This window comes from Siniperca chuatsi, linkage group LG19 (assembly GCF_020085105.1).
Source record: "Siniperca chuatsi isolate FFG_IHB_CAS linkage group LG19, ASM2008510v1, whole genome shotgun sequence".
NCBI classification, from domain to species: Eukaryota; Metazoa; Chordata; class Actinopteri; order Centrarchiformes; family Sinipercidae; genus Siniperca; species Siniperca chuatsi.
The window spans coordinates 74,991-96,431 of NC_058060.1; the positions used below are offsets into that span (position 1 = coordinate 74,991).

The window sequence follows — 21,441 nt, forward strand, 5'->3', positions numbered from 1 at the left end:
GATTGACATAATTATTTGAATTTATTTTTTATGCCGATAAAAAATAAATCAGTGCAGATCTTTACCTTTCCAAAACTTGCAAGGCTGAATTTTGTATTGTATTGTACATTCTAATTATGTCGAATGTATACAGACACACACAAATATTCAACAGGCCAACGTTGTAACTATTACTGTCCTGTTTTATAGGCTCCTTTAATTTGAATTTTGATGTGGATGTTTTGTTGGAGGTTCGTTTTCGCAAAGCCTGCATAATTTTGCTCTTTGATCTTTCACTCACATATGTACAGCCTAAATGGTTAAAATGTAGAATTTATTGTGATTTTGTTCTCGTTAATGTTCTCATCAGGAGGATACGCCTTGCGCGCACACATACATCATATTTGCGGCGTATCAAATAAAGAAACATATTGATTTGAAACGCAAATCATAAACATATCGATCCTTATCCAAACCCTCAAAGCAAAAAACCGCCGAGCCATGAAACTTCTTCCGAAGACTAGTTGATGCTTCCAAATAAAGCCTAATATCGCGCCCTCCTTGTCGCAGAAAATACAGTTTAGGAATATGCAGTATACCTTAATAGTTTGTTGTAACTTGTGTTTTATTTGTTATATAAAACAAATTTGTGACAAAGTTGAATGAAGCAAAAGTGTAGTGCACCAGAACAGATCATCCCCAAAAATCCACCTCTTAGCTGATAACAATTTGGCAATTTAACGCCAATATTTGTCTAGAAAAAAAGTTACAGACAAACATGTATTGCATTAGTCCTGTTTGTGATGCATTTTCAAATTGAGGCAATTCAGTAAAAAGAGAGAAACGGCGACAGCACCGCTGCACTCACTGAGGGCGAAATAAATCAAGATGATATCAACATCACATCACATTTCAACAGCAAATTCTTCTGTCGGCCCAACATGATAAATGGAGCAAAAACAACAACAAAATGTTGTACATTAAATCTGAATGTAGCTAGGCTGAACATGGGTTGTAAAGAGCTGCAGTGGGAATACGCCTACTTAATTTGCTTTATTTAATCGTGAAGGAATCTACCAAACATTTCAGGCCTGAGTTTAACGCCACATTTCCCCCCCCATTATCTAAATCACTGTGAGCCTGACGGCTGTACAATTCAATACAACGCCTACATACAGTCGGGAATAATCCCAGCTTTCCCTTCTATACAAACATATTAGCAGTTTTCAAGATATTTACATATTTTCAATGAAAGTTTCATCAATACTTTACACTAAAAATGACATCAAAATTAGATAAATAGAAAACAAGCGTGGATTATTGGTTATACATATTACATGAATTAATAGGTTAATAATAATAATAATAATAATAATAATATGAATAATAATAATAATAATGATGATGAGCTATGCAGATTTTTCATTCAGATGTGACGCTGCCTGCTCTGTATTGCATAGTTCCCTTCGCCTTTCTTTACTATTATTGCAATGTGGTCAGTTGTAGTAAAAATACCAGCTTTAACTAAACGACCAGCAAAACCAAAAATGCTAAATATCGCTGGGGCGCGCCCACGTGTGTATCTGTGTGTGTGTGTGCGTGTGTGTGTGTGTGTCACACCATGTGTTGTCTTTCCACGGTCACAGCATTCCTAGACAAAACGCGCGTGGTCCCCAGACAATTAGCATTCACTTGAGAAGAATTAACGATCGTTCATCAGATAAAAATGTCAAATGTAGTCTACATTCTACATATTTTGTCCATTATCAGAGGGATGACTGGGGTCCTATTTTATGGTTCATTAATTATGGAAAGGCTTGTTTAATTCCTCCTGCACCTGGTAAAACTGGCTCCGGAGGTGGATGTCATATGGGCCAAGGTCTGCGGAGGAGCCCTGGCTGATGGAGCAGTAGCGGAGGCCGTAGTGACAGCTCCGGTAATCCACCGGTTCCTCGTGTTTCAGGGTGAAAATCCCGTTGAAGTTGAGGGGTGGGCTGAGGATCCCTGCATCCAGAGGGCTGGAGCAGTCTGGAGAGGGACTCTCACACAGAGCCTCGTAGGGGCCGCAGAAGGAGCCGAAGGGCCGCAGGGGCCTGCCGCTGTCCGCTGAGCTGGAGCCCACTACCTCAGGTCCGTGGTGGTGGTGGTGGTGATAGGCTGGGTAGAGGGGGAATGACTCCCCGCCTGGCTCCGAGATGAAGCTTCGGGCATTGAGCTGCAGACAGCTGGCCACCAGGTTAGTGGTGGGCTGGGAGAGACCCTTGCACAGAGTCTGGACGAACGTGAGTAGGTCCGGCCTTTTCCCGGTTCTCAGGATCTCACCGAGGGCCCAGATGTAGTTCTTGGCCAAGCGCAGCGTCTCTATTTTCGACAGCTTCTGCGTCTTGGAGTAGCAGGGAACCACTTTCCTCAGGCTGTCCAGCGCGTTGTTCAAACCGTGCATCCGGTTCCTCTCCCGCGCATTGGCCTCAATGCGCCGCAGTCGAACCCGGTCCAGCCGGGCCTGGCTTAGCTTCTTTTTATGAGAACCTCTTTTTCTCAGACCTCCGGGTTGTTCCTCTTCCTCCTCCTCCTCCTCCTCCTCCTCCTCCTCTTCGCCATCCCTCACCTCATCCTCTCTCTCGCACTCAAGCGTGTCCTCCAGGGCTCTGCCAGGCTCTGGCTTAACCGATCTTACTAATTGGTTGGTGGCCCAGCTGGTCCTGAAGGGACTGCCGGTCTGGTTGGAGGGCGGCTCGTCAAATGGCAAAGTCAACATGTTGTCCTGCAGCATGGTTGGGGGGGAAAGCGAAATTAATATTAGGCTATACCAAACGCTGTATGCCTGACAGAGAGCAGGCATGAGACAAGTTCAAACTTTATTGATCCCCAACAGGAAATATGACCTAATACGTTTTGAATGAGTCAAACAAACACAAGCTTGTTCCCATCTGCAATTTCAGAAAAAAAAACACCACAACAACTAAATGGCCAATAATCACTATTATTCTTATTATAATTATTTGTAGTAGTAGCAGAGGGCTATTAGTTGTTACTGTTAAAGGAGAAGTCAAAACTGGTCCATCTCTAAATATCTAGGAAAAATGCCTGCAAAATATAAAACAACATAACATAACACCACATATCATTACATGAGATAAAACAGCAATAACTGGGGGTAAAATGAGACATAGCATAAATCCATATGATGGGAAAACGTAGTTTAGAAAAATAAGAATTGTCATACAGCCACTGAACATAACCAGCCCACCTCTTTTTATTGGTAGCCTATTATTATTATTCTTCATTTAGACGAGTCAGCCTCATACAAAAATCTGACAAATCGTGGTCCATTTTAATGTAAATGTCCTTCTGTCAGTGGACTGATGAGCTTCTCACCCAGTTTTAGTGTTAAATTCCAGAGAGCATCTTCCTGAAGCTTCCAGACACTCAGAAAGGCTTTCAGCAGCAAATATGAGTCCTTCTTCTCCTCCCTCCTTCCTCTCCTCTGTCTCTCTTCTTCTTCCAGCAGTGAAGACATTGATGCCATCTGCTGCTGACGTCACCAGGCAGGTTAGCTCTCCAGGGATGCTCTCTCTCTTTGTGGCTCTATGTCTCTCTCACCCCTCCCTCCCTAGCTAGCATCTTATCCCCGCCTCTCCCGGTGCCTCTTTCCCAGTGCTCCCAGTCTGTGCAGAGATTCAGTGCCAGTCTATTCCCTGGAGAAAGATTTGAGTTCAGTTGAAAGTCTGAACAGTGCAGCTCATACAGTTACGTGTTCTGATGACGATACTGGTGGATTTGTTCACACCACTTTATTCTCATTTAATTAGCTCACTGGACTGCCAACATGTACATAACTATTAGCAGTATCCAGGAAAACACTAAAGGATTCCTCTAAGCCAGAGAGAGCACTCCAGACACAGACATATTTGGTAAAGAATCCTCTAATTAGTAGGCTATATGAAGGATGAACACAATAAAAGCAACACCTGTACAATACATTTCAATTAAAAAGACTAGTAGTAGTTTGTGGTGTTATATTGTCAGTCTCCATAAAAATTGAACATTATCAGTTACACAGAGGTACAATTTATTTGTGGGTTATGATATTGAATTGTATTACATTTAGAATTGGTATGCATGGTGTTTTTGTTTCCTTGTGCTTTTGTTTCCAACCTGTTTGTCCAAATCTTACAGCAATTTGTTAGGTTAAAAACTGATGTCAAACACAAAATATGTATATATTCAGGTATGTAAATATATTGTGCAGGTTGGAAATGAGCAATGAGTCCTCCCTCTCATGAAGGACACCATCTCTGGCATATTCAGTCAGTGACCTGGGGCCCTGACTTTTGCCTCCTAGGCAGACCTTCCTCTCTGGTTGTGTACACATCCCGCTGTTCCATTTATAATGTACCTAAATCATTCATAGCATGTTACAACTGTCAAAATCTACCATAACTATTACCGCAGAGGTAGCATTATGATCCTTAGCCACAGCCATGACTAGAGCTTGTCCAAAAGGATTTCAATCATTCTCATCAATACAGTTTTGAGAGAGAGCAGAAGCATGTTGACCTCTCACCACTTTTCTGACATCAGAATCAAGGCAGGAAAGGGAATTCATGGAATGACATTGAGGAAGCAGTGGAATGCAGCCAGGAAAAGACTGACATTAGGCTTTTCACTCCACCTTTTGGCCATTCAGAACAGGTAGAGACGCCTTTCAACATGTTGTACAAACTAGCTAGTTTCAAGTATACTGTGGCCTCTACAACTTGAAGAATTTGATGTTAAGGTAGATAACTGTGTGGAGGAAGTGCTGTCTGGAAAGGTGAAGGTTGGTTAGTTGTCATGAAGATGGATCTGTTGACATGCATATTGGCTTAAGAGTTCTGCTGACGAAGACCATATGAAATAATTGAAAACTCTGGAAAAATCTAGTATGTGGACTTTGAGTTGGGATTATTTTGTCAAACACCTATTTCCAAGGTCAAGAATGAGCTTTCATGCTCAGCTGTATGTTCTGTTAGTTCTGTACTGTGGGGTGTGATGAACATTACAGTCTCTAAGAGGTGCTACTGGGGCCTTTGACTTTTAGTCTTGTTTAATGCTATTATTATACCGTGGATTCAACAAGTTCTCATTGTTGTTTGTCCATACCCCCTAGAACAAAACATACAAGCATTTTCTGATCTGACATTGCTATATGCAGGACATCATTCTTCTGTGTACAAATCACTGCTGAAAAAATCTGTTTGGTTAGCTTTAGGCACGTGGTTAGGGTTAGGGAAAGATTGTGGTTTAGGTTAAAATAGATACTTTGCTAAAGTTAGTGGACCTGTGTCTGCATGGTTATGGTAATAACAACGTGGTTAAGGTCAGGGGCCGATCATGGTCATGTTTAAAAAAAAAAACACTGACTGACCTTTGTTTAAGTCTGATGTTTTGTTGACCCATCTATCCACCACAACCTCCTCCCTGTCGCTCTATAATGACGTCACCTGGCTTCCTTCTTTGCTTCCATCATAATAACTATATCCGCTTGAGGGCTTTATCACTTTGAGTGAAAACAGATGTCATTTGGGGCACTAGCTGAAACGTCTGATGCTGTCATTCTTCTTGGAAGGACAGTCTCTGTGGATTTGGTTCTTCTCAGCTGGTGCTGTCCCAAGATTTCTGTCAGCCCATGTCCTTCATTTTCGTATTTCCTCTCTCTCTTTCAATTTTAATAATTTCAAAAAGAAATTGCAAAATTTTTTATTTTGTATGTATAGCTTTATTTTTCTTTCGTGTTCCTCTTTTAAAATATTTTCTAGCTATTTTAAATATCAGTCTTTTGCTACTTATTTACATAAAATAAATTTTTCTTCTTTTTTTTTACTTGTTTTTCTTTTGAACAAAATGTTATAGTGGTGACAAAATAAAATCATGTCACCATGACCCGGATCCAGGGTGGTGGGGGGTAGTAGCGCCGAGCCATGCCATGAATGGCAACGAGCAGTCGAGCACTGCACAGTGTTTTTCCACTGCACAGCACAGCAAGGTAAAGTGGTTTATCTTGATGACGTTCTGGAGGTGTGCTTGTCAAAAACCACAGTAAGAGCCTGTCACCTGCAGTTCTTTTCAGCTCACTGTGGCTATTTCTGTTTGTGCAATTCCTCCCTGCACGATTTAAAACGGATCTGCTGACCAAATAGTGGAGACTATGTCCATATCTAGTTGAACAGACCTGCTTTTATTGAAGAATAGCACCCCTAAAGAAGCTCAGTAAACTTGGTCACAAACACATTGCATTTTCTATAACTTCTTCAAAATAAAAGCATCCTGCTGCTTCGCCAGTGGAAAGCTTTTAATGTGAGGTAGCAATAGCAGGAAATGTTCCATTTGCATCAGCAGTAACTTAACACATCTCCAATACGGCTTAAAGCAATAAATAAACAGTAAAATAATCTGTTTATATCTGAAAGTACAAACAGGAACACAGTAGTGAAACTAAACTCCAAACCACCGAGATTCAGATAGAAGCTACAGAAGTACTGAGAGCTAAACACAGAGAGCGTTCTCTCTCCAGCACAGAAACAAATGAGTTTAGACACAAAAGACACAGCTATGGGGAGGAGACCATCACAGGTTGGCTGTGGTCGGCCCTGCAACCAAGCAGGACCACAGCAGTGTGGCTCATCGTGGCTATCCCCTGCTGTGAGGCCGTAGTAGAAACGCGTGTCATCACGGCTTGGTGTGGCAAGGCTAAAGTGGAGAGACCCGGGCCCATGGAAAAACCCTGTCTTTCCTCAGGAGTCTGACTGACTGACCAAGAAACACAAAAATCAGAGAACGAGGTTTGCTGCTGTCAATCGGTCCATGACGTCTGATTGACAGACCACCTAGCAATGAAGCAGCTTCCCTGTTGCTTCAGGCAAAACCTTGCCTATTCATATTCTTATAATATTAAACACCAACTGGTGCACCACCTGAGATTTGAACTCCAGTCACCTGGTGACCAAGCTGTGAGTTAACCCCTACATTATCCAGCACTTCCTGTTAGCACCTGACAGTGTATCACACCTATGTTTGTGGGAAAGTGAATAATGTTACCAAACAAAGTGAGGAATAATTCAAGTTGGCTGATTCAACAAAACTTTTTGGTTTATCAACACTTGCCAGCATAACATGCAACATGTAACATTGGTTGATAAACATATTACTACCACTGCTCTTTGCCTGGTTCTGTATGTGTCGCCTCTGTGATAAGCTGAAGCAAGCACACTCAAATGTTCTTCCAAAAATATACATTTTTCTTTATATAGACTCTGCTATTCAATAATAATCATAAAATAATAATAATAATAATATTAAAAGGCTTGACATAAACATCTGGACAAAGTTGGTACTCCAAAATTCAACATGACCAAATTTGTGTTCTGTGGGAAACAAGCCATATTTAGCATATTTAGTCTGCCTTTTACATCCCATTTAAGAACAACTTTAATGTTAATGTTAGCTTTTTTTAACAGTTCAATTCATTTCAATACAACTTTTTTCATCCCCATACATGCAATTGAATGCAGCAGCTCGCCACCCAGATGAACAGATATACACAGTTCAATCAGAAGAGACAAGTGATTAAAGTAAAGAATCAGAATCAGAAAAACTTTATTGATCCCCGTAGGGAAACTCTTTGTTACAGTAGCTCGTCTTTACGTCAGTGCACACAGGAGAAAGTACTAGAAAAAATAAACACTATAAAACAGGTCAGAAATAAATAAATTAAGTATCCTGTCGGTATAAGTATAAGATAAACTAAGTGTCAAGTACCAAGTGGGTTTACTGGTTGGTGATGAAAGTACAGTCTAGAATACAATGTAACTCCTTATGTAATAAATAATATTAATAAGCGGAGGTGCATGTACTGTCGAAGAGTAATTGAGGTATATAGTTTCAGTAGCAATAAATAAGATAAAAACTAACAAGGGGAAAACTAATATTGCACGGAAGTATTACACAGAATATTGCACACTTATTATTAATTATGGCGGAGATGTAATGCTCAATGTCCAAGATAGTATTTATTTAACAGATGATGAGAGGTGTTAATCTTGACAGAGTCTTTGGTGCTTAGACTCCGCGAGGAGATTTTTAGTGGTGGCGGGGGTCTGCCCTGAGCAGCGGCAGAATAAATCCCCCCGTGGAGTCCAGACACTGGTGGTGGTGGCTGATGACTCTGCTGAGGCTGATGGCTAAAGATGTTGATGGAATGATGAGCTGAAGGAACTGCGAAGATGGGAGGTGGAGGGGCGCGCAACCGTTGCATGAATGTACTGAAGGCAGAGAGAGACTCATACTTAAACTGATGGTAGTATGATGATAGGTTAACAATGAAGGTGTGTCACTGTGCTATTGGATAGATGAGACCAGCTGATGTCCCGATTTGACAGCCCAGATAATGACAGCAGGAAATATAAGTGAGCATGTGTGAGAGGAGTGAATGGCAGAATGGTATGATAATTACTACACCTAAGCATGCAGAAGTCAAGTCTTCCTGACTGAACTTTCGCTAGAGCTTCATTTGATAGGAAGAAAGAAAAATCACAAAACTAAAAACATTGAAAGGCTATAAGCTTTAAAAAACATATATGGAATTGTTAGTAATAAATACCGTAATAAATAACTATAAATATCTAAACAATAATCTAAAAAAGACACTCAAGATAATGAGGCCATACAAAAGCATAAAAACATGTAAAAAAAAAACATCTTTCCACAACCTCAATGAGTGTCTTATTATACTATTTATTTGAGGTTTGATTTATTTGTGCTTTTCAAATTCCATCGCCCTGGATGCCTCAGCTGGCGTGGGTCTTTCTGGTCCAGTACACACACCAACATCAGATGAGTCAAACTCTCCATCTCAAACTAATCACTTTACTGCACTAATTGCAAATGCAAATATGCAAATTCATATTAATTACTCTGTTAATTAGTTATCTGGGGTTTTTGGGGCAATAAATCATTGTGCAGCAGATAGAAGTCAAGAGGAGGCACCATCCCCTTTTGACATCAAAAATTTAAAACACATACATATGCATGCATACCCCAAAATAGCTCCCATGCTTACATTGCAGGTGAAAAAAAGACCCCTGGCCAGCTGACACTGCTGTGAAAGGAAAAGGCAGTGTAATTGAAAGCTGTGGTGGGGGAGAGAGCACATCTCAGCCTGTTTTTAGCAGTCCTACACGGACTGAATTCATTATCACATTCCCTGCTCTTAAAGACAAAGTGATGGGAGGCCTTTATGTAAATGAAACTAGTGGCGTTCACATCATGCTGGGCTCACACTCTCTGGTATTAGTGGCAGCAGAGGCATTTCAGGGTACCACAATACAATGGTAATTATGAATCTGTAGCACCTGAGGTACTGAGAGCTGTCAGTTTGTCAGTGGAGACCTACTGAAGCCTCTGATATACTACTTCAGTGAGAAAAACAAGTTTCAAGTTTCATTTTTAAGTATCAACCCCTAAACTGTCCCAACTATCACCCCACTTTACACAGCCCCAAAGAATAATACAATCATTTAGGAATGAGAAAAACAAATGCATAACATGACAATAGATTCTTTAAAAATAGTTTAAAAATCTACTTGAACCCATTATGTGTAGGATTTGACACTTAGGACAGAGAAAAACATTGGTGCCATGTCTTTTGTATGTCTCCATTTGATGGTGGTCTAAGCAGGCTGTAAATTCTGTACATATACTGTATTCATCAATTGACAGACATACACCACCTACTGTATATAGAGTAATTCATTTCATTGTCCATTCAGCATTTTCTTATAGCATTATTTACATAACATTAAATGGGATGCAAATGCCGACATATATCAGCACACTTTTTTCTCAGGGTGTCTTGACACACAATGAAACCATACTAATAAGTTCTCCACCAATGGTTTGGCATTTATCTGTGTTTAGGTGAATCCACTACATGCAAGTACATATTTGGCCACTAGGGTTAGTTTGACAAAGGAAACATTAAATACTAGTAAAATGTACAGCACATAACATAGAGACATCCAGTGCAATCAGTCACCATGTGTCTTTACGTACTAAGAGCATATACTGTAGATCATTAAAGGGGCATAAGCGATAACATAACAGACAATGCGTGGATAAAACACCACATACAATAACTACATCTGATAAAATGCAAAAAATACAGCCACCCAATATATTTAATTTGAAAGTAATTTGACAATCATGGATGAACCACACTTAGCACCTAAAATCTGCTACAAAATAGGGGGTTCTTATTCTGATCTTGGGTGTGTTAGTTCCATGCATATCCACATACAGGGTACATATATTTATGTGAGGTGTGGGGCAGTTGATCAGCAGAATCAACATTTGACAGACTGAATATTGACTAGAAGGAAAAAGGCTTAGAGTCATTGGCTGTGTAAAGGCATGAGCCACAGTGGAGTCAGGTTAGGTTATGGCTGATGTGAACCACAGCTGCTGGGCTAAGGAACTTATGCAATCACGTACCATCGAAACCCTGTCCGAAGGCCAATCTAGTTGTCTAAATTAGAATACCCCCCCCCTTTTTTTTAACCCAGTCATCATAGACACAGTGGGAAATATTGCTTTGGCTGGATTCCTGGTCTTTAAATTCAAATGCAAGAACTGCTCAACCAGCACCAACCCCCACCATGTTGAAAACAATGTATAAAGAGCAATCATCTCTACCACAGACACACACTTTATATCTTTGCATTAAGTATTTTGTGAACTTTTGAGCAACTATTTTGAGTGCTGTATAAATAAATGTTATAAACAGTATTTTTAAATACAAGTACACTGAAACATCCAGGGGGATGATGATTCTTTGGTCTTTTTAAAAGTCTTATTTTCTAATAGAGCTGCCTAATGATGCATGTCATACTAAGGAGCTTGTGTGTAGGGCAGATCTCAGCATGGCAGTGCCCCAGCTTGCTGATACTTTTACAGTAATGGCTGTTGAGAGGCCATTCAGTCTGCGTGCACACACACACTGTACAGGACTGGCGATGCTGGTCCTCTTAATAGCTTTTTCTGGAGCTTTCAACTGTATCTCGCAGTCATCAGCGAATTGAGTTTGCTCAGTTGTCATTACTTAAGACCAGAACCTGAGATCTGGACATACACTGCAAAATCAAAAGGAACCACCGAAAGCATCTTAGTAAAACTCCCTTACGTAGTTGAACTTGCAGAACATCTAGCCAGATTCTTCAAGTCACAAGGGCCCTATTTCAACTTGTTATTTCAGTGTAGACTCCACTCTTGTCCAGATGTTGGTGGAAATGCACCTGAAGCTGTTTGGTAACTGCTTAAAACACCAGAAGAATAACTGCTGCACATCAACAGTTTATTTACAGTGATAATAGTTTCTCACCCACACAGATCACAGTGGTTAAACTGATCAGGGATCAGATTGAAGCTACAACAGCTCGTTATACCTGCTGTATGATTGCATGTGTTGAAATCAGCTAGTAAGCAAGTAAGTAGACCTTAATTTAAGTTTCACAAACAGCCAGTGTTGGCAGCTAACTGTAATATCTTGCTTTGAGACGATTATAGAGTAAAAGTTACGAGACCCTATTAACTTGCGTGTGTGTTGCATTTGCATTTTTAGCCATGCTAACAGCATGAACTGTCAAACAGTTGGCCCACCACTTTGGTCCAGACTGAAACATCTCAGCAACCATTGGACGGATTGCCATAAAATTTTGATTCATGGTCCCCAGAGGATGAAGCCTACTGACTTTGGAGATACCCCAACTTTTCCTCTAGTGCCAACAGCAGGTTGACATTTGTGTTTTTTTAGTGAAATGTCTCAACAACTATTGAATCAATTGCCATGGAATTTGGTACAGCCATTCGTGCCCCCCTCAGAATTTGTTGTATTAACCAACCCGTTCTCATTCCCAGGTCGTCAAATACTGACGTTTTGTCACACCCTTCGCGTCTCGCACAGACGCATAAGGCACCCTTGAGCGTCTGTATGAGACGCACCGGGCTTTCAATTAACTCTAATGTAAAACCATCCGTGGCAATATTAGACGCTCAGAGGAACTGGTCCGGCACTCCAATATTAACCTGACCACGGCGCTTTAAGACGCTGTGAGCATCAGTCCCATTGGAGAACCGAGGACCTGCCGCCCAAGTATTTTCCTGTTAAATCCCATGTTATGGTTTTCTTTCAATGATATCCTCAACATTTCTCAAAACTAAAACAGCAAAGTGTTCTTAATAATTCAACAATATGATAGTTTAATGTTACAGCTATTAGTTTTAATGATTTCTTCTTCAATTCTGGGAAATAAAGTTTTTTGTTGTCAGTTTTGGATAGTGGAAGGGAGGAATCGAGCTCACCGCTAAACCTGAAGTCTGGTGGAAAACGTTTAAATAACTTAATGAAGTACTTATTGTACAATGAATTTACAGTCATAATCAGCCAGACATAGTATGCCACACAGGTTTTTACATGAAATGCTCCCTGATCCAGGGGAAATCTTTCACTGTCACTCGTTGACGTCATGCAAAGCTGGAAAACCACAGGGTGTTCGACTCCTGTTTTGGCTAAAATGTCTGAAATAAATCAACATTTTTTTAACATATATTATCTAGATGCAGTGTAATTACTAGTTCAGCTGTAGTAGATATTTGATATATTAGGTAGATATATCTTTTACGACCCTATTTACAATACTACTTTGAAAACCGGAAGAACTTTGGCGCTAATTGTATCAAACTGCATGGCAGGCCTCTAGGGAATTGTAGTTTTTTGGAAATAATGTTTTTCAAGGATTGGAAGTTGTAAATACTGAATTGAGAGTACACTGGGGAGTTAAAGGGGATGGTAAACATGTGTGTAATCAGATTTTAAATATCAAATTGTTGGGTGAAAATACATTTTAATCATATATCTTCCTATATCATTATGTCATTCGGACTGGATGTGCAGTGCGGTCGGATGGTGGGATAAGGGCGACTGTGGCTTAGTGGTAGAGCGGGTTGTCCACCAATCGGAAGGGTGGTTCGATCCCAGCTTCCCTCAGTCCACATGTCGCAATGTCCTTGGGCAAGACACTGAACCCCAAATTGCTCCTTAGGGCTGTACCTTCGGTGTGTGAGTGTGTGTGAATGAGTTACTTTCTTTGAACTAATGAGCAGATGGCACCTGCCATCAGTGTATGAATGTGTGTGAATGGGGTGAATGTGATTTGTAGTTGAAGCGCTTTGAATAGTCGGAAAAGACTAGAAAGGCGCTATATAAGTATAGTCCATTTACCTTGGTTTCAAAAAGAGGTAAAATGATCAGAACTGAGGGGATTGAACTATTAGAAGGCAACATTGCATATGTTCAGGACAGCTACAAATACCTTGGGATCCCGCAGGCAAACAGAAACCATGAGGAGGCAGCAAGGAAGTCAGCCACAGCCAAACACCTACACAGAGTAAGGCAGGTCCTGAAAAGTCAGCTAAATGGGAAGAACAAAGCCATCAACACATACCAGTCATCAGATACCCCAGTGGTATAATAAACTGGCCAAAGGAGCAGATAGAGGCCGCTGATATCAAGACTAGGAAGCTCCTCACAATGCATGGAGGATTTCACCTCAAATCCAGCACCCTGAGACTGTACACTAAGCAGAACGAGGGAAGCTGAGGACTAGTGAGTGTCAGAACCACTGTCCAGTATGAAACAACAAAGATCCAGGAGTACATCATGACGAAGTGAATAACCTCAGGCAGCAGAAACCCGAGAATGAGGAGGAGGATGAACCATCATGGAGAGACAAGCCCCTGCACGGCATGTACCACTGACAGAAGAAGTGGCTGATATCAAGAAATGCTACCAGTGGTTGGAAAAGACTGGACTAAAGGACAGCACAGAAGCACTAATCATGGCAGCACAAGAACAGGCAGGTGCAGATTGTGCAAAGATGCCCCTGAGATGGTTCAGCACATAACAGCAAGGTGTAAGATGCAGGCAGGAACAGTGTACATGGAACGCCAATAACAAGTGGCTGGCAGAATGTACAGGAACAGCTGCCATGAGTATGGGCTGGAAGCCCCAAGGTCAAAATGGAAGACACCTCCTAAGGTAGCTGAGAATGACAGAGCTAAGATCCTATGGGACTTCAAGATCCAGACTGCCAAACTGGTGATGGCTAACCAACCAGACATCATGTTGATCAATAAACAACAGAAGAAAGCAGTGGTGATAGATGTAGCAATCCCAAGCGACAGCCACATCAAGAACAGGGAACTCAAGAAGCTCGAAAAATACCAAGGGCTGAAAGAGGAGCTAGAAAAGATGTGGAGAGTAAACGCAATAGTGGTGCCAGTGGTAGTCGGAACACTAGGGGCTGTGACCCCCGAACTGGGAGAGTGGCTCCAGCAGATTCCAGGTACAACATCTAAAGTCTCTGTGCAGAATGCAGTCCTAGGAACAGCTACGATACTGCGCAAAACCCTCAAACTCCCAGGCCTCTGGTAGCGGACCCAAGGAGGATGACATATATATAATGAAGTTTTAGTAGTACAATGCTACACACCATGTGTGTATTACAATGTCTGTGCAAGTATTCTGTGCAATTATCACATATCTGTATAAATGACAGTTGTATATAATATTTATAGCTCTTATTTTCTATTTTCTATTTCTGTTTCATTTTTATTTTTTGTGTATTTTTTTTAATCAATCTACCTTTTTCTTTTATGTGCTGAAATTTGAGCTGCTGTGACAAGCAAATTTCTTATTTGACGGCAGCCCCAATTGACTATGCTCACATGATAGCTGAAGTTAAGAGCTCTCTATAACAGCTGGTCCCATGTTTGTAGCCTCTTTTGTTGCTGGATTATACGCTGTCAAACATGCACCAAGGTCAACGTTCAAAGGTCAGTAACTCAAAGCAGGAGCCATGAAGAATCTTCATACTGACTTATCTTACTCTCCAGGTTGTGACCTTTCCAACAATGTATTTGGTATAGTTCTACGCCAAAGAACTTTTTCTGCGAAGAACGCAATTAGAACGTAAAATTATTTACTTGGTTTTTACTCTGCAAAAGGACATTCCCATCAATCTAAACTAAGATGGTGAAAATGGTGTACACTATACCTGCTAAACATCAGGATGTTTGCATTGACAATGTGAGCATGATAGCATGCTGACATTAGCATTCAGCTCAGAGCACTGCTGTGCCTAAGTACAGCTTCACAGAGCCGCTAGCAAAGCTGTAGATTTAGTATATTAATTTCTATTTTAAGACTGGCAGTGGAGGAACTTAGTCTGGGGGCTGTTATCTGTGTCTGCTAGTTGTATGTCACAGACAATGTTATGACAACGAATCCTAAAGAATATGGGAATCCTGCATGTGCTTGGATCAACTTGAACCTCTGCATTTAAACATAGTATTTAGCACTGCAACTAACGATTGTTTTCATTATTGTTTAATGTACAAAATAGTTTAGGAAATGTCAGAAAATAATGAAAAATGTCCATCACTATTTCCTAAAGCCCAAGATATCTTCAAACCGCTTGTTTGTACCGCCCAGCAGACCAAAACCCAAAGATTTCAGTTTACTATCATATGAGAGAAAAGCAAGAGATTACTCAAACAGTTCAATATTTTATAATTTATTATTCAAATTAAATAGTTGCTGATTTATTTTCTGTTGAGTGATGTGTTGAATAATCATGTCAGAACAATGTTTTACATGTTCCATTATGAAGTGTAACAATACAAATGCCAGAGAGAGGCCAGAGGATGCACATAGGTGTACACCCCAAACAAGAGGATTCACTCTAGCATTGAGGAGGTTTCTTTTCAGCACGACATCGGAAATTTATGTCGGGACATCTTGAATGCACTGAAAATGAGAGCTTTGCAACTGCAGTATTATGTGACAGGGCAACTTTGACAAAAAATTTAAGATGAGTTTTTGTTCACAGTTTGCAAGAATACAAATCTCTGCAAGTGCATTTTTATGTGAGACCAATAAAAACCAATGTGCAGGATCCAAAACTTGGTACAAAATGTAAACCTTAAGTTGACTTGTGTTTCTTATCCAATGCACACACCACTGACTCCTCATAACAAAAATAAGGGTTTCTTTAAGCACTGTCTCTCGAACAAAAAAAAAAAATTCAAATAAAAAATACTGCCTTTATATATATATATATATTCTAAAAATCCACAACACGGCTGGAAATGTCAAGGTTTTGGGTCTTGGGTTTGGTTGTTTCCTTTTTTATTTTGTAAGTGTGCTTCCTCATGTGTCTTGTGTAGTTTACATACACTATAGACGTATATCTAACCTTCCCTTTCCCTTTCTCTCTAAGATCATTGAAAAAGCAGTCTCCAATCAGTTGTGTGGCTTTTTACAGAACAATAGTTTATTTGAGGATTTTCAGTCAGGATTTAGAGTACATCATAGCACAGAGACAGCACTGGTGGAAATTACAAATGACCTTTTAATTGCATCAGAGAATAGACTTTCTGTACTTGTCTTGTTAGATCTTAGTGCTGTGTTCAACACCATTGACCATAACATCCTATTACAGAGACTGGAACATTTAATTTGCATTAAAGGGACCACACTAAGCTGGTTTAAATCCTATCTATCAGATCAATCTCAGTTTGTACATGTTAACGGTGAGTCCTCCGTTCACACCAAAGTTAGTCACGGAGTTCCACAAGGTTCTGTGCTTGGACCAAATCTATTCACCTTATATAGATGCTTCCTCTAGGCAATATTATTAGGAAAAACTCCATAAACTTTCATTGTTATGAAGGGATGATACCCAATTATATCTATCGATCAAGCCAGATGAAACTAACCAATTAACTAAACTTCAAGCATGCCTTAAGGACATAAAGACCTGGATGACCTGCAATTTTCTGATGTTAAACTCTGACAAAACTGAAGTTATTGTACTTGGTCCCAAACACCTCAGAGACACATTATCTAGAGATATAGTTACTCTAGATGGCATTGCCCTGGCCTCCAGCAGCACCGTAAGGAACCTCTGAGTTATCTTTGATCAAGATTTATCCTTTAACTCCCACATGAAACAAACTTCAAGGACTGCTTCTTTCACCTACGCAACATTGCAAAAATCAGGCACATCCTGTCTCAAAATGATGCCGAAAAACTAGTGCATGCATTTGTTACTTCTAGGTTGGACTATTGCAATTTCTTATTATCAGGCTGCCAGAATAAGTCCCTTAAGACTCTCCAGTTGATCCAGAATGCTGCACCACGTGTACTGACAAGAACTAGGAAAAGATTATATAAAAAAACTTTGTCTTTCACCCTCCGCGGGTGGTCTCATCCTTCGAGCTCGGGTCCTCCCAGAAGCCTGGGAGCTTGAGGGTTCTGCGCAGTTCTGCGGGATTCTGCGCAGTATCTTTGCTGTTCCTAGTACTGCACTTTTCTGGACCGAGATGTCTGGTGTTCTCCCAGGGATCTGCTGTAGCCACTCCACCAATTTGGGGGTCACTGCCCCGTGCTCCGATGACCACGGGCACCACTGTCGCCTTCACCTTCCAAGCCTTCTCCAGCTCTTCTCTGAGCCCTTGGTATTTCTCTAGTTTCTCATGTTCCTTTTTCCTGATGTTGCCATCGCTTGTTATTGCCACGTCAACCACAACGGCTTTCCTCTGCTGTTTGTCCACCACCACGATGTCTGGTTGGTTCGCCATTACCATTTTGTCAGTGATGAGATAAACGCAGTACTAAGGCTATCATCATCATCTAAAGATATAGTTACTCAAGTAGGCTTAGGACTTTCCTCTTTGATAAAGCTTATAGTTAGGGCTGGCTCAGGTGAGTCCTGAACCATCCTTTAGTTATGCTGCTATTAGCTTAGACTGCCTAACCCTACCCATGATTCACCTCTTTTCTCTCTCCCATAGTTTTGTGCTTTCCCTCCTCTCTCCTCCTGCCGCTATCAGCAGGTATTTCTGCCTCCAGAGCTGTGGAGTCTGGATCTATGATTGTGGGCCACCTACTGTCCCCATGTTCTTGCTCAATACCTGCTTTCACAATTATTATTCTTATTATTCTTATTATTATTATTAACAATTAATAACATTACCATTACTATTACTTTACATATATATGGATTAGACAGAACAGATTACAGAATTCTGTCCATCATATTTTGCATTGTGCCCCCCCGTCTCTCTCTCTCTCTCAAAACCTAACACAGCAGCGGATGGCCGCCCACCATTGACTCTGGTTCTGTCCAAGCTTTCTGCCTCTTAAAGGAAGTTTTTTTCTTGCCACTGTCGCCAAATGCTTGCTCATGGTGGGATTTGTTGGGTCTCTGTAATTAATATTATTATAGTAGTATGGTCTAGACCTGCTCTATAGGAAAAGTGCAATAAGATAACTTTTGTTATGAATTGGCGCTAAATAAATAAAATTGAATTGAATTGAATCAGAGTCTGGGCTCTCAGTAGAGCAGGGGCCTCTATCACAAAGATTTTGCCAGCTATCCTTGGACTTAGCCAAGGCATATTGGGTAGGCTCGTCCAGCAAGTCCCAGGCTAACTATGGGTCTTCAGCTAAGAAGCTAGCTCGCTATTCTCAGTAGTATTCTCTGTACTATTCTCTGGGTCTGGTGAAATATTACAACTACAGTAGCTTGGAAAATAGCGATATGGTGCACTGAATATCCTGAATTTACTGTTTTAGACCACAAATGAGACAAGAATTTGGTTGGAAAAATGACGCATGCCACGGGAGTGTTTCTGGGGACCGGGCCTCACTGATTACTGTACAAAAGCACAAAACTTTTATAACTTCATTCAGTTATTTTGGTGAAACTGTATCATATTTTATGGAGGGAATATTTTCTGATCTTCCCTCTGATGTCTTCCAGCTGCTCTGCTTTAACTTTCGGTGGTTTACAGAGTTTGCTGATGGACAGATGGCTTTAACTACTTGTTGTTAGCGGTTAACTACTTTAGCTGTGCTGCTAGCTGTCCATTAGCTGACTGCCAGGACTGGGCTCCATAAAATATGATCCAGGTCAGAGTCCTGGTTGGAAGCAGCTCTAAATCTGTTTTATACCATGCGTTTACCTGCCATATCCGATGCGCATGCATCAGCGTTGTGTGTGCCCACCAGAGGCTTTGTCTTAAACCATCATAAACTGACATTTTATCTAGTTTTTAAGCCACGTTTCTATACTACACTTTTATCCTGGCTATTTTTTACCCATATATTTTAACATGGTAGAAGTTTTTAGTCATTGGAGGTGTGGATCATAAGTGATTTTAAGCTGACTGTCAACTCAATGTGGTTTACCAGACTGCCTCCACTGCTGCTAGCTTAGCTAGATTTGTTTTTAGCCCAGCGGCTAGGCTAGCCAGTTGCTTTTATTAAGGATTTTAAGCATTTAGCACTTTTATGGGCTTTATTGTGGATTTTAAGTTTAAGTGTAATGGCTGAGTGTGGCTCTTGCCACCTTACTATCTCAAAGCTGAAACAAAGTATCGTTTGTCTGGAAGCTGAGCTCAGAGAAAAAGACAAGCTCATCCTGGAGTTCTCCACTGTCGCCTCGGCCCAGGCAAAACACCTTGCAGTCCTCAGCTCCTCTGGCTGCGGCAACCGGAATGCGACCATTCCTTCTTACTCCCCTGACGGCTCCACTCCAGAACTGGACAATGATTCCACTCTTCCGTGGCTCGGCTCCATCATCACTGGCGCCCCGGAGCATGAAGCCGTTTTAGCATGAAGCCTGAAGATCCGCGGCTCCTCATGTGTGCAAAGCCCAAAGCGATGGCTATTTCTACTCCTTGCCGAGCACCAGTGGATGCATGGTCACTCGTCGGTGGGGATGGTGAGAAGGCTCCGGTGAGTTCGACTCCTCGTCAACTGGAGCAGTGGACTGTTGGACTGATGTCCTTCACATCAGGACCTCCCGCTGGTCAACAGGTTTGACATCCTGGATACACAGGACTTTCCTCCACTGGAGGGATGTTCCCATTTTCAAGTGGTCATGACCTCCTCCTCCTCTCGCCTCAAGAAATGTAAAAAGAAAAAGACAAATAAATACGTTTGGAGAAACAAAGGAGGAAAATGCAAATGGAAAATAATACATACATAACTAAATACATTTAAAAAAATTAATAAATAAATAAACAAATTAATAAATAAAATGGAAATGCAAAAGTAAACAAATAGGGGAATTAATACAAATATAAATAAATACAGAAGCAAATTAAAACAGAAATATAAATTTGTGTCACATTTTATAAATTATTTAATGCCTAAATTAATTTTAATATTTAATTTAATGGCATATTAATTTATTTATTCAGTAATTTAATTTTTTTTTCGGCAGTTCCGGTCCTACATATACAGATGATACAATTATGATGTCTACAACAAATGAAGGGTTGCAGAGCAATAGTTCACGTGTGATTTCTTTGTGAAAAAGAAGTTTGTAAACTGAAATTTGTATATGATGGAAAACATTTAAAGATTATTCATTGATTCCTCCTACCCACTGTTTAGCTCAAATATAAGTGGCATGCCAGTGAAAATTAGGTCATAAACATGTCATCCTACTGTTGCCAGGTACATGTAGTGGCACACCTGTACATAAAATGAAAACTGAATGAAAATTTACTTGTGAATTAATTTTGTATACATTACCATTTTTCATGAAATTACAGTGGCATGGTGTGTGTAACATGAATAGAATTAATTCTGGATCATCTATTGAGTTTGAGGAGTTGAGTTTTACTTGTACTTGTTTTACTTGTAAAAGAATACAAACAGTTTGTGCAATTTCTAAACTTTGCATGACCTTGAAATTGCCAAATAATCTTTCTATACTTCCCACACATCCTGTAGGAACCCTGCTTATAGAAGCTGAAAATGAAAGGACAAAATATAAGTATAGTGGTGTTCCACTTCATCATGGTTGTGCCTGCATGCTGGTATTCACACACTCCCAGCTGATACTCTGACTTGATAAAGTCTTTGAATGAATTCAGGCCGTGAACTTAATCCCTGCTTCACATTGTTTGAGACTTGGGCCAAAGGATTCTCAGGGGAGGCTGTCATCTGCACAGCTTGTATGTGGGTGGCATGTACAGACACCCAAGGGAGTCGGTAGGGGAGTGGGAAGGGTACAGGGGGCCGAGTCCATGACTAATCAGCACCCTGAGCAGGCTGCCAGATGGGCCTTTTGGATCATCTATGGCTCAGGAAGACAGGCAGTTGCCAACCAATCACAGCAAAGAACAACAAAGAGAAAACTGTAAACACCATGTTGTTGTTACATAAATTTTTGGTTGTTTAATAAAAAAAAATAAAAGGCTTTTTTATGAAACTATTACAATTGGGTTTAGGATTGAAGTTACCTTCAGGACTAGGTTAGGAATTATGGTTGATATCAATGGTTTTGCATG

General features: G+C 40.6%; 1 protein-coding gene across 2 annotated transcripts; it reads right to left on the reverse strand.

The window, feature by feature from the left end:
* Positions 1 to 2: 2 nt before the first annotated feature.
* Positions 3 to 3,540, reverse strand: neurod6a (neuronal differentiation 6a). Of its 2 annotated transcripts, none has more exons than XM_044177331.1 (2): positions 3,358 to 3,540; positions 3 to 2,743 (listed from the first exon to the last, which is right to left on the reverse strand). In XM_044177331.1, exon 2 carries the CDS (start codon positions 2,735 to 2,737, stop codon positions 1,781 to 1,783), a length of 957 nt encoding a protein of 318 aa, XP_044033266.1. In that variant the 5' UTR covers positions 2,738 to 2,743; positions 3,358 to 3,540; the 3' UTR covers positions 3 to 1,780. The 2 variants fall into 2 exon arrangements, with proteins under 2 accessions (XP_044033266.1, XP_044033267.1); XM_044177332.1 differs by having other exon boundaries at positions 3,230 to 3,365.
* Positions 3,541 to 21,441: the final 17,901 nt, after the last annotated feature.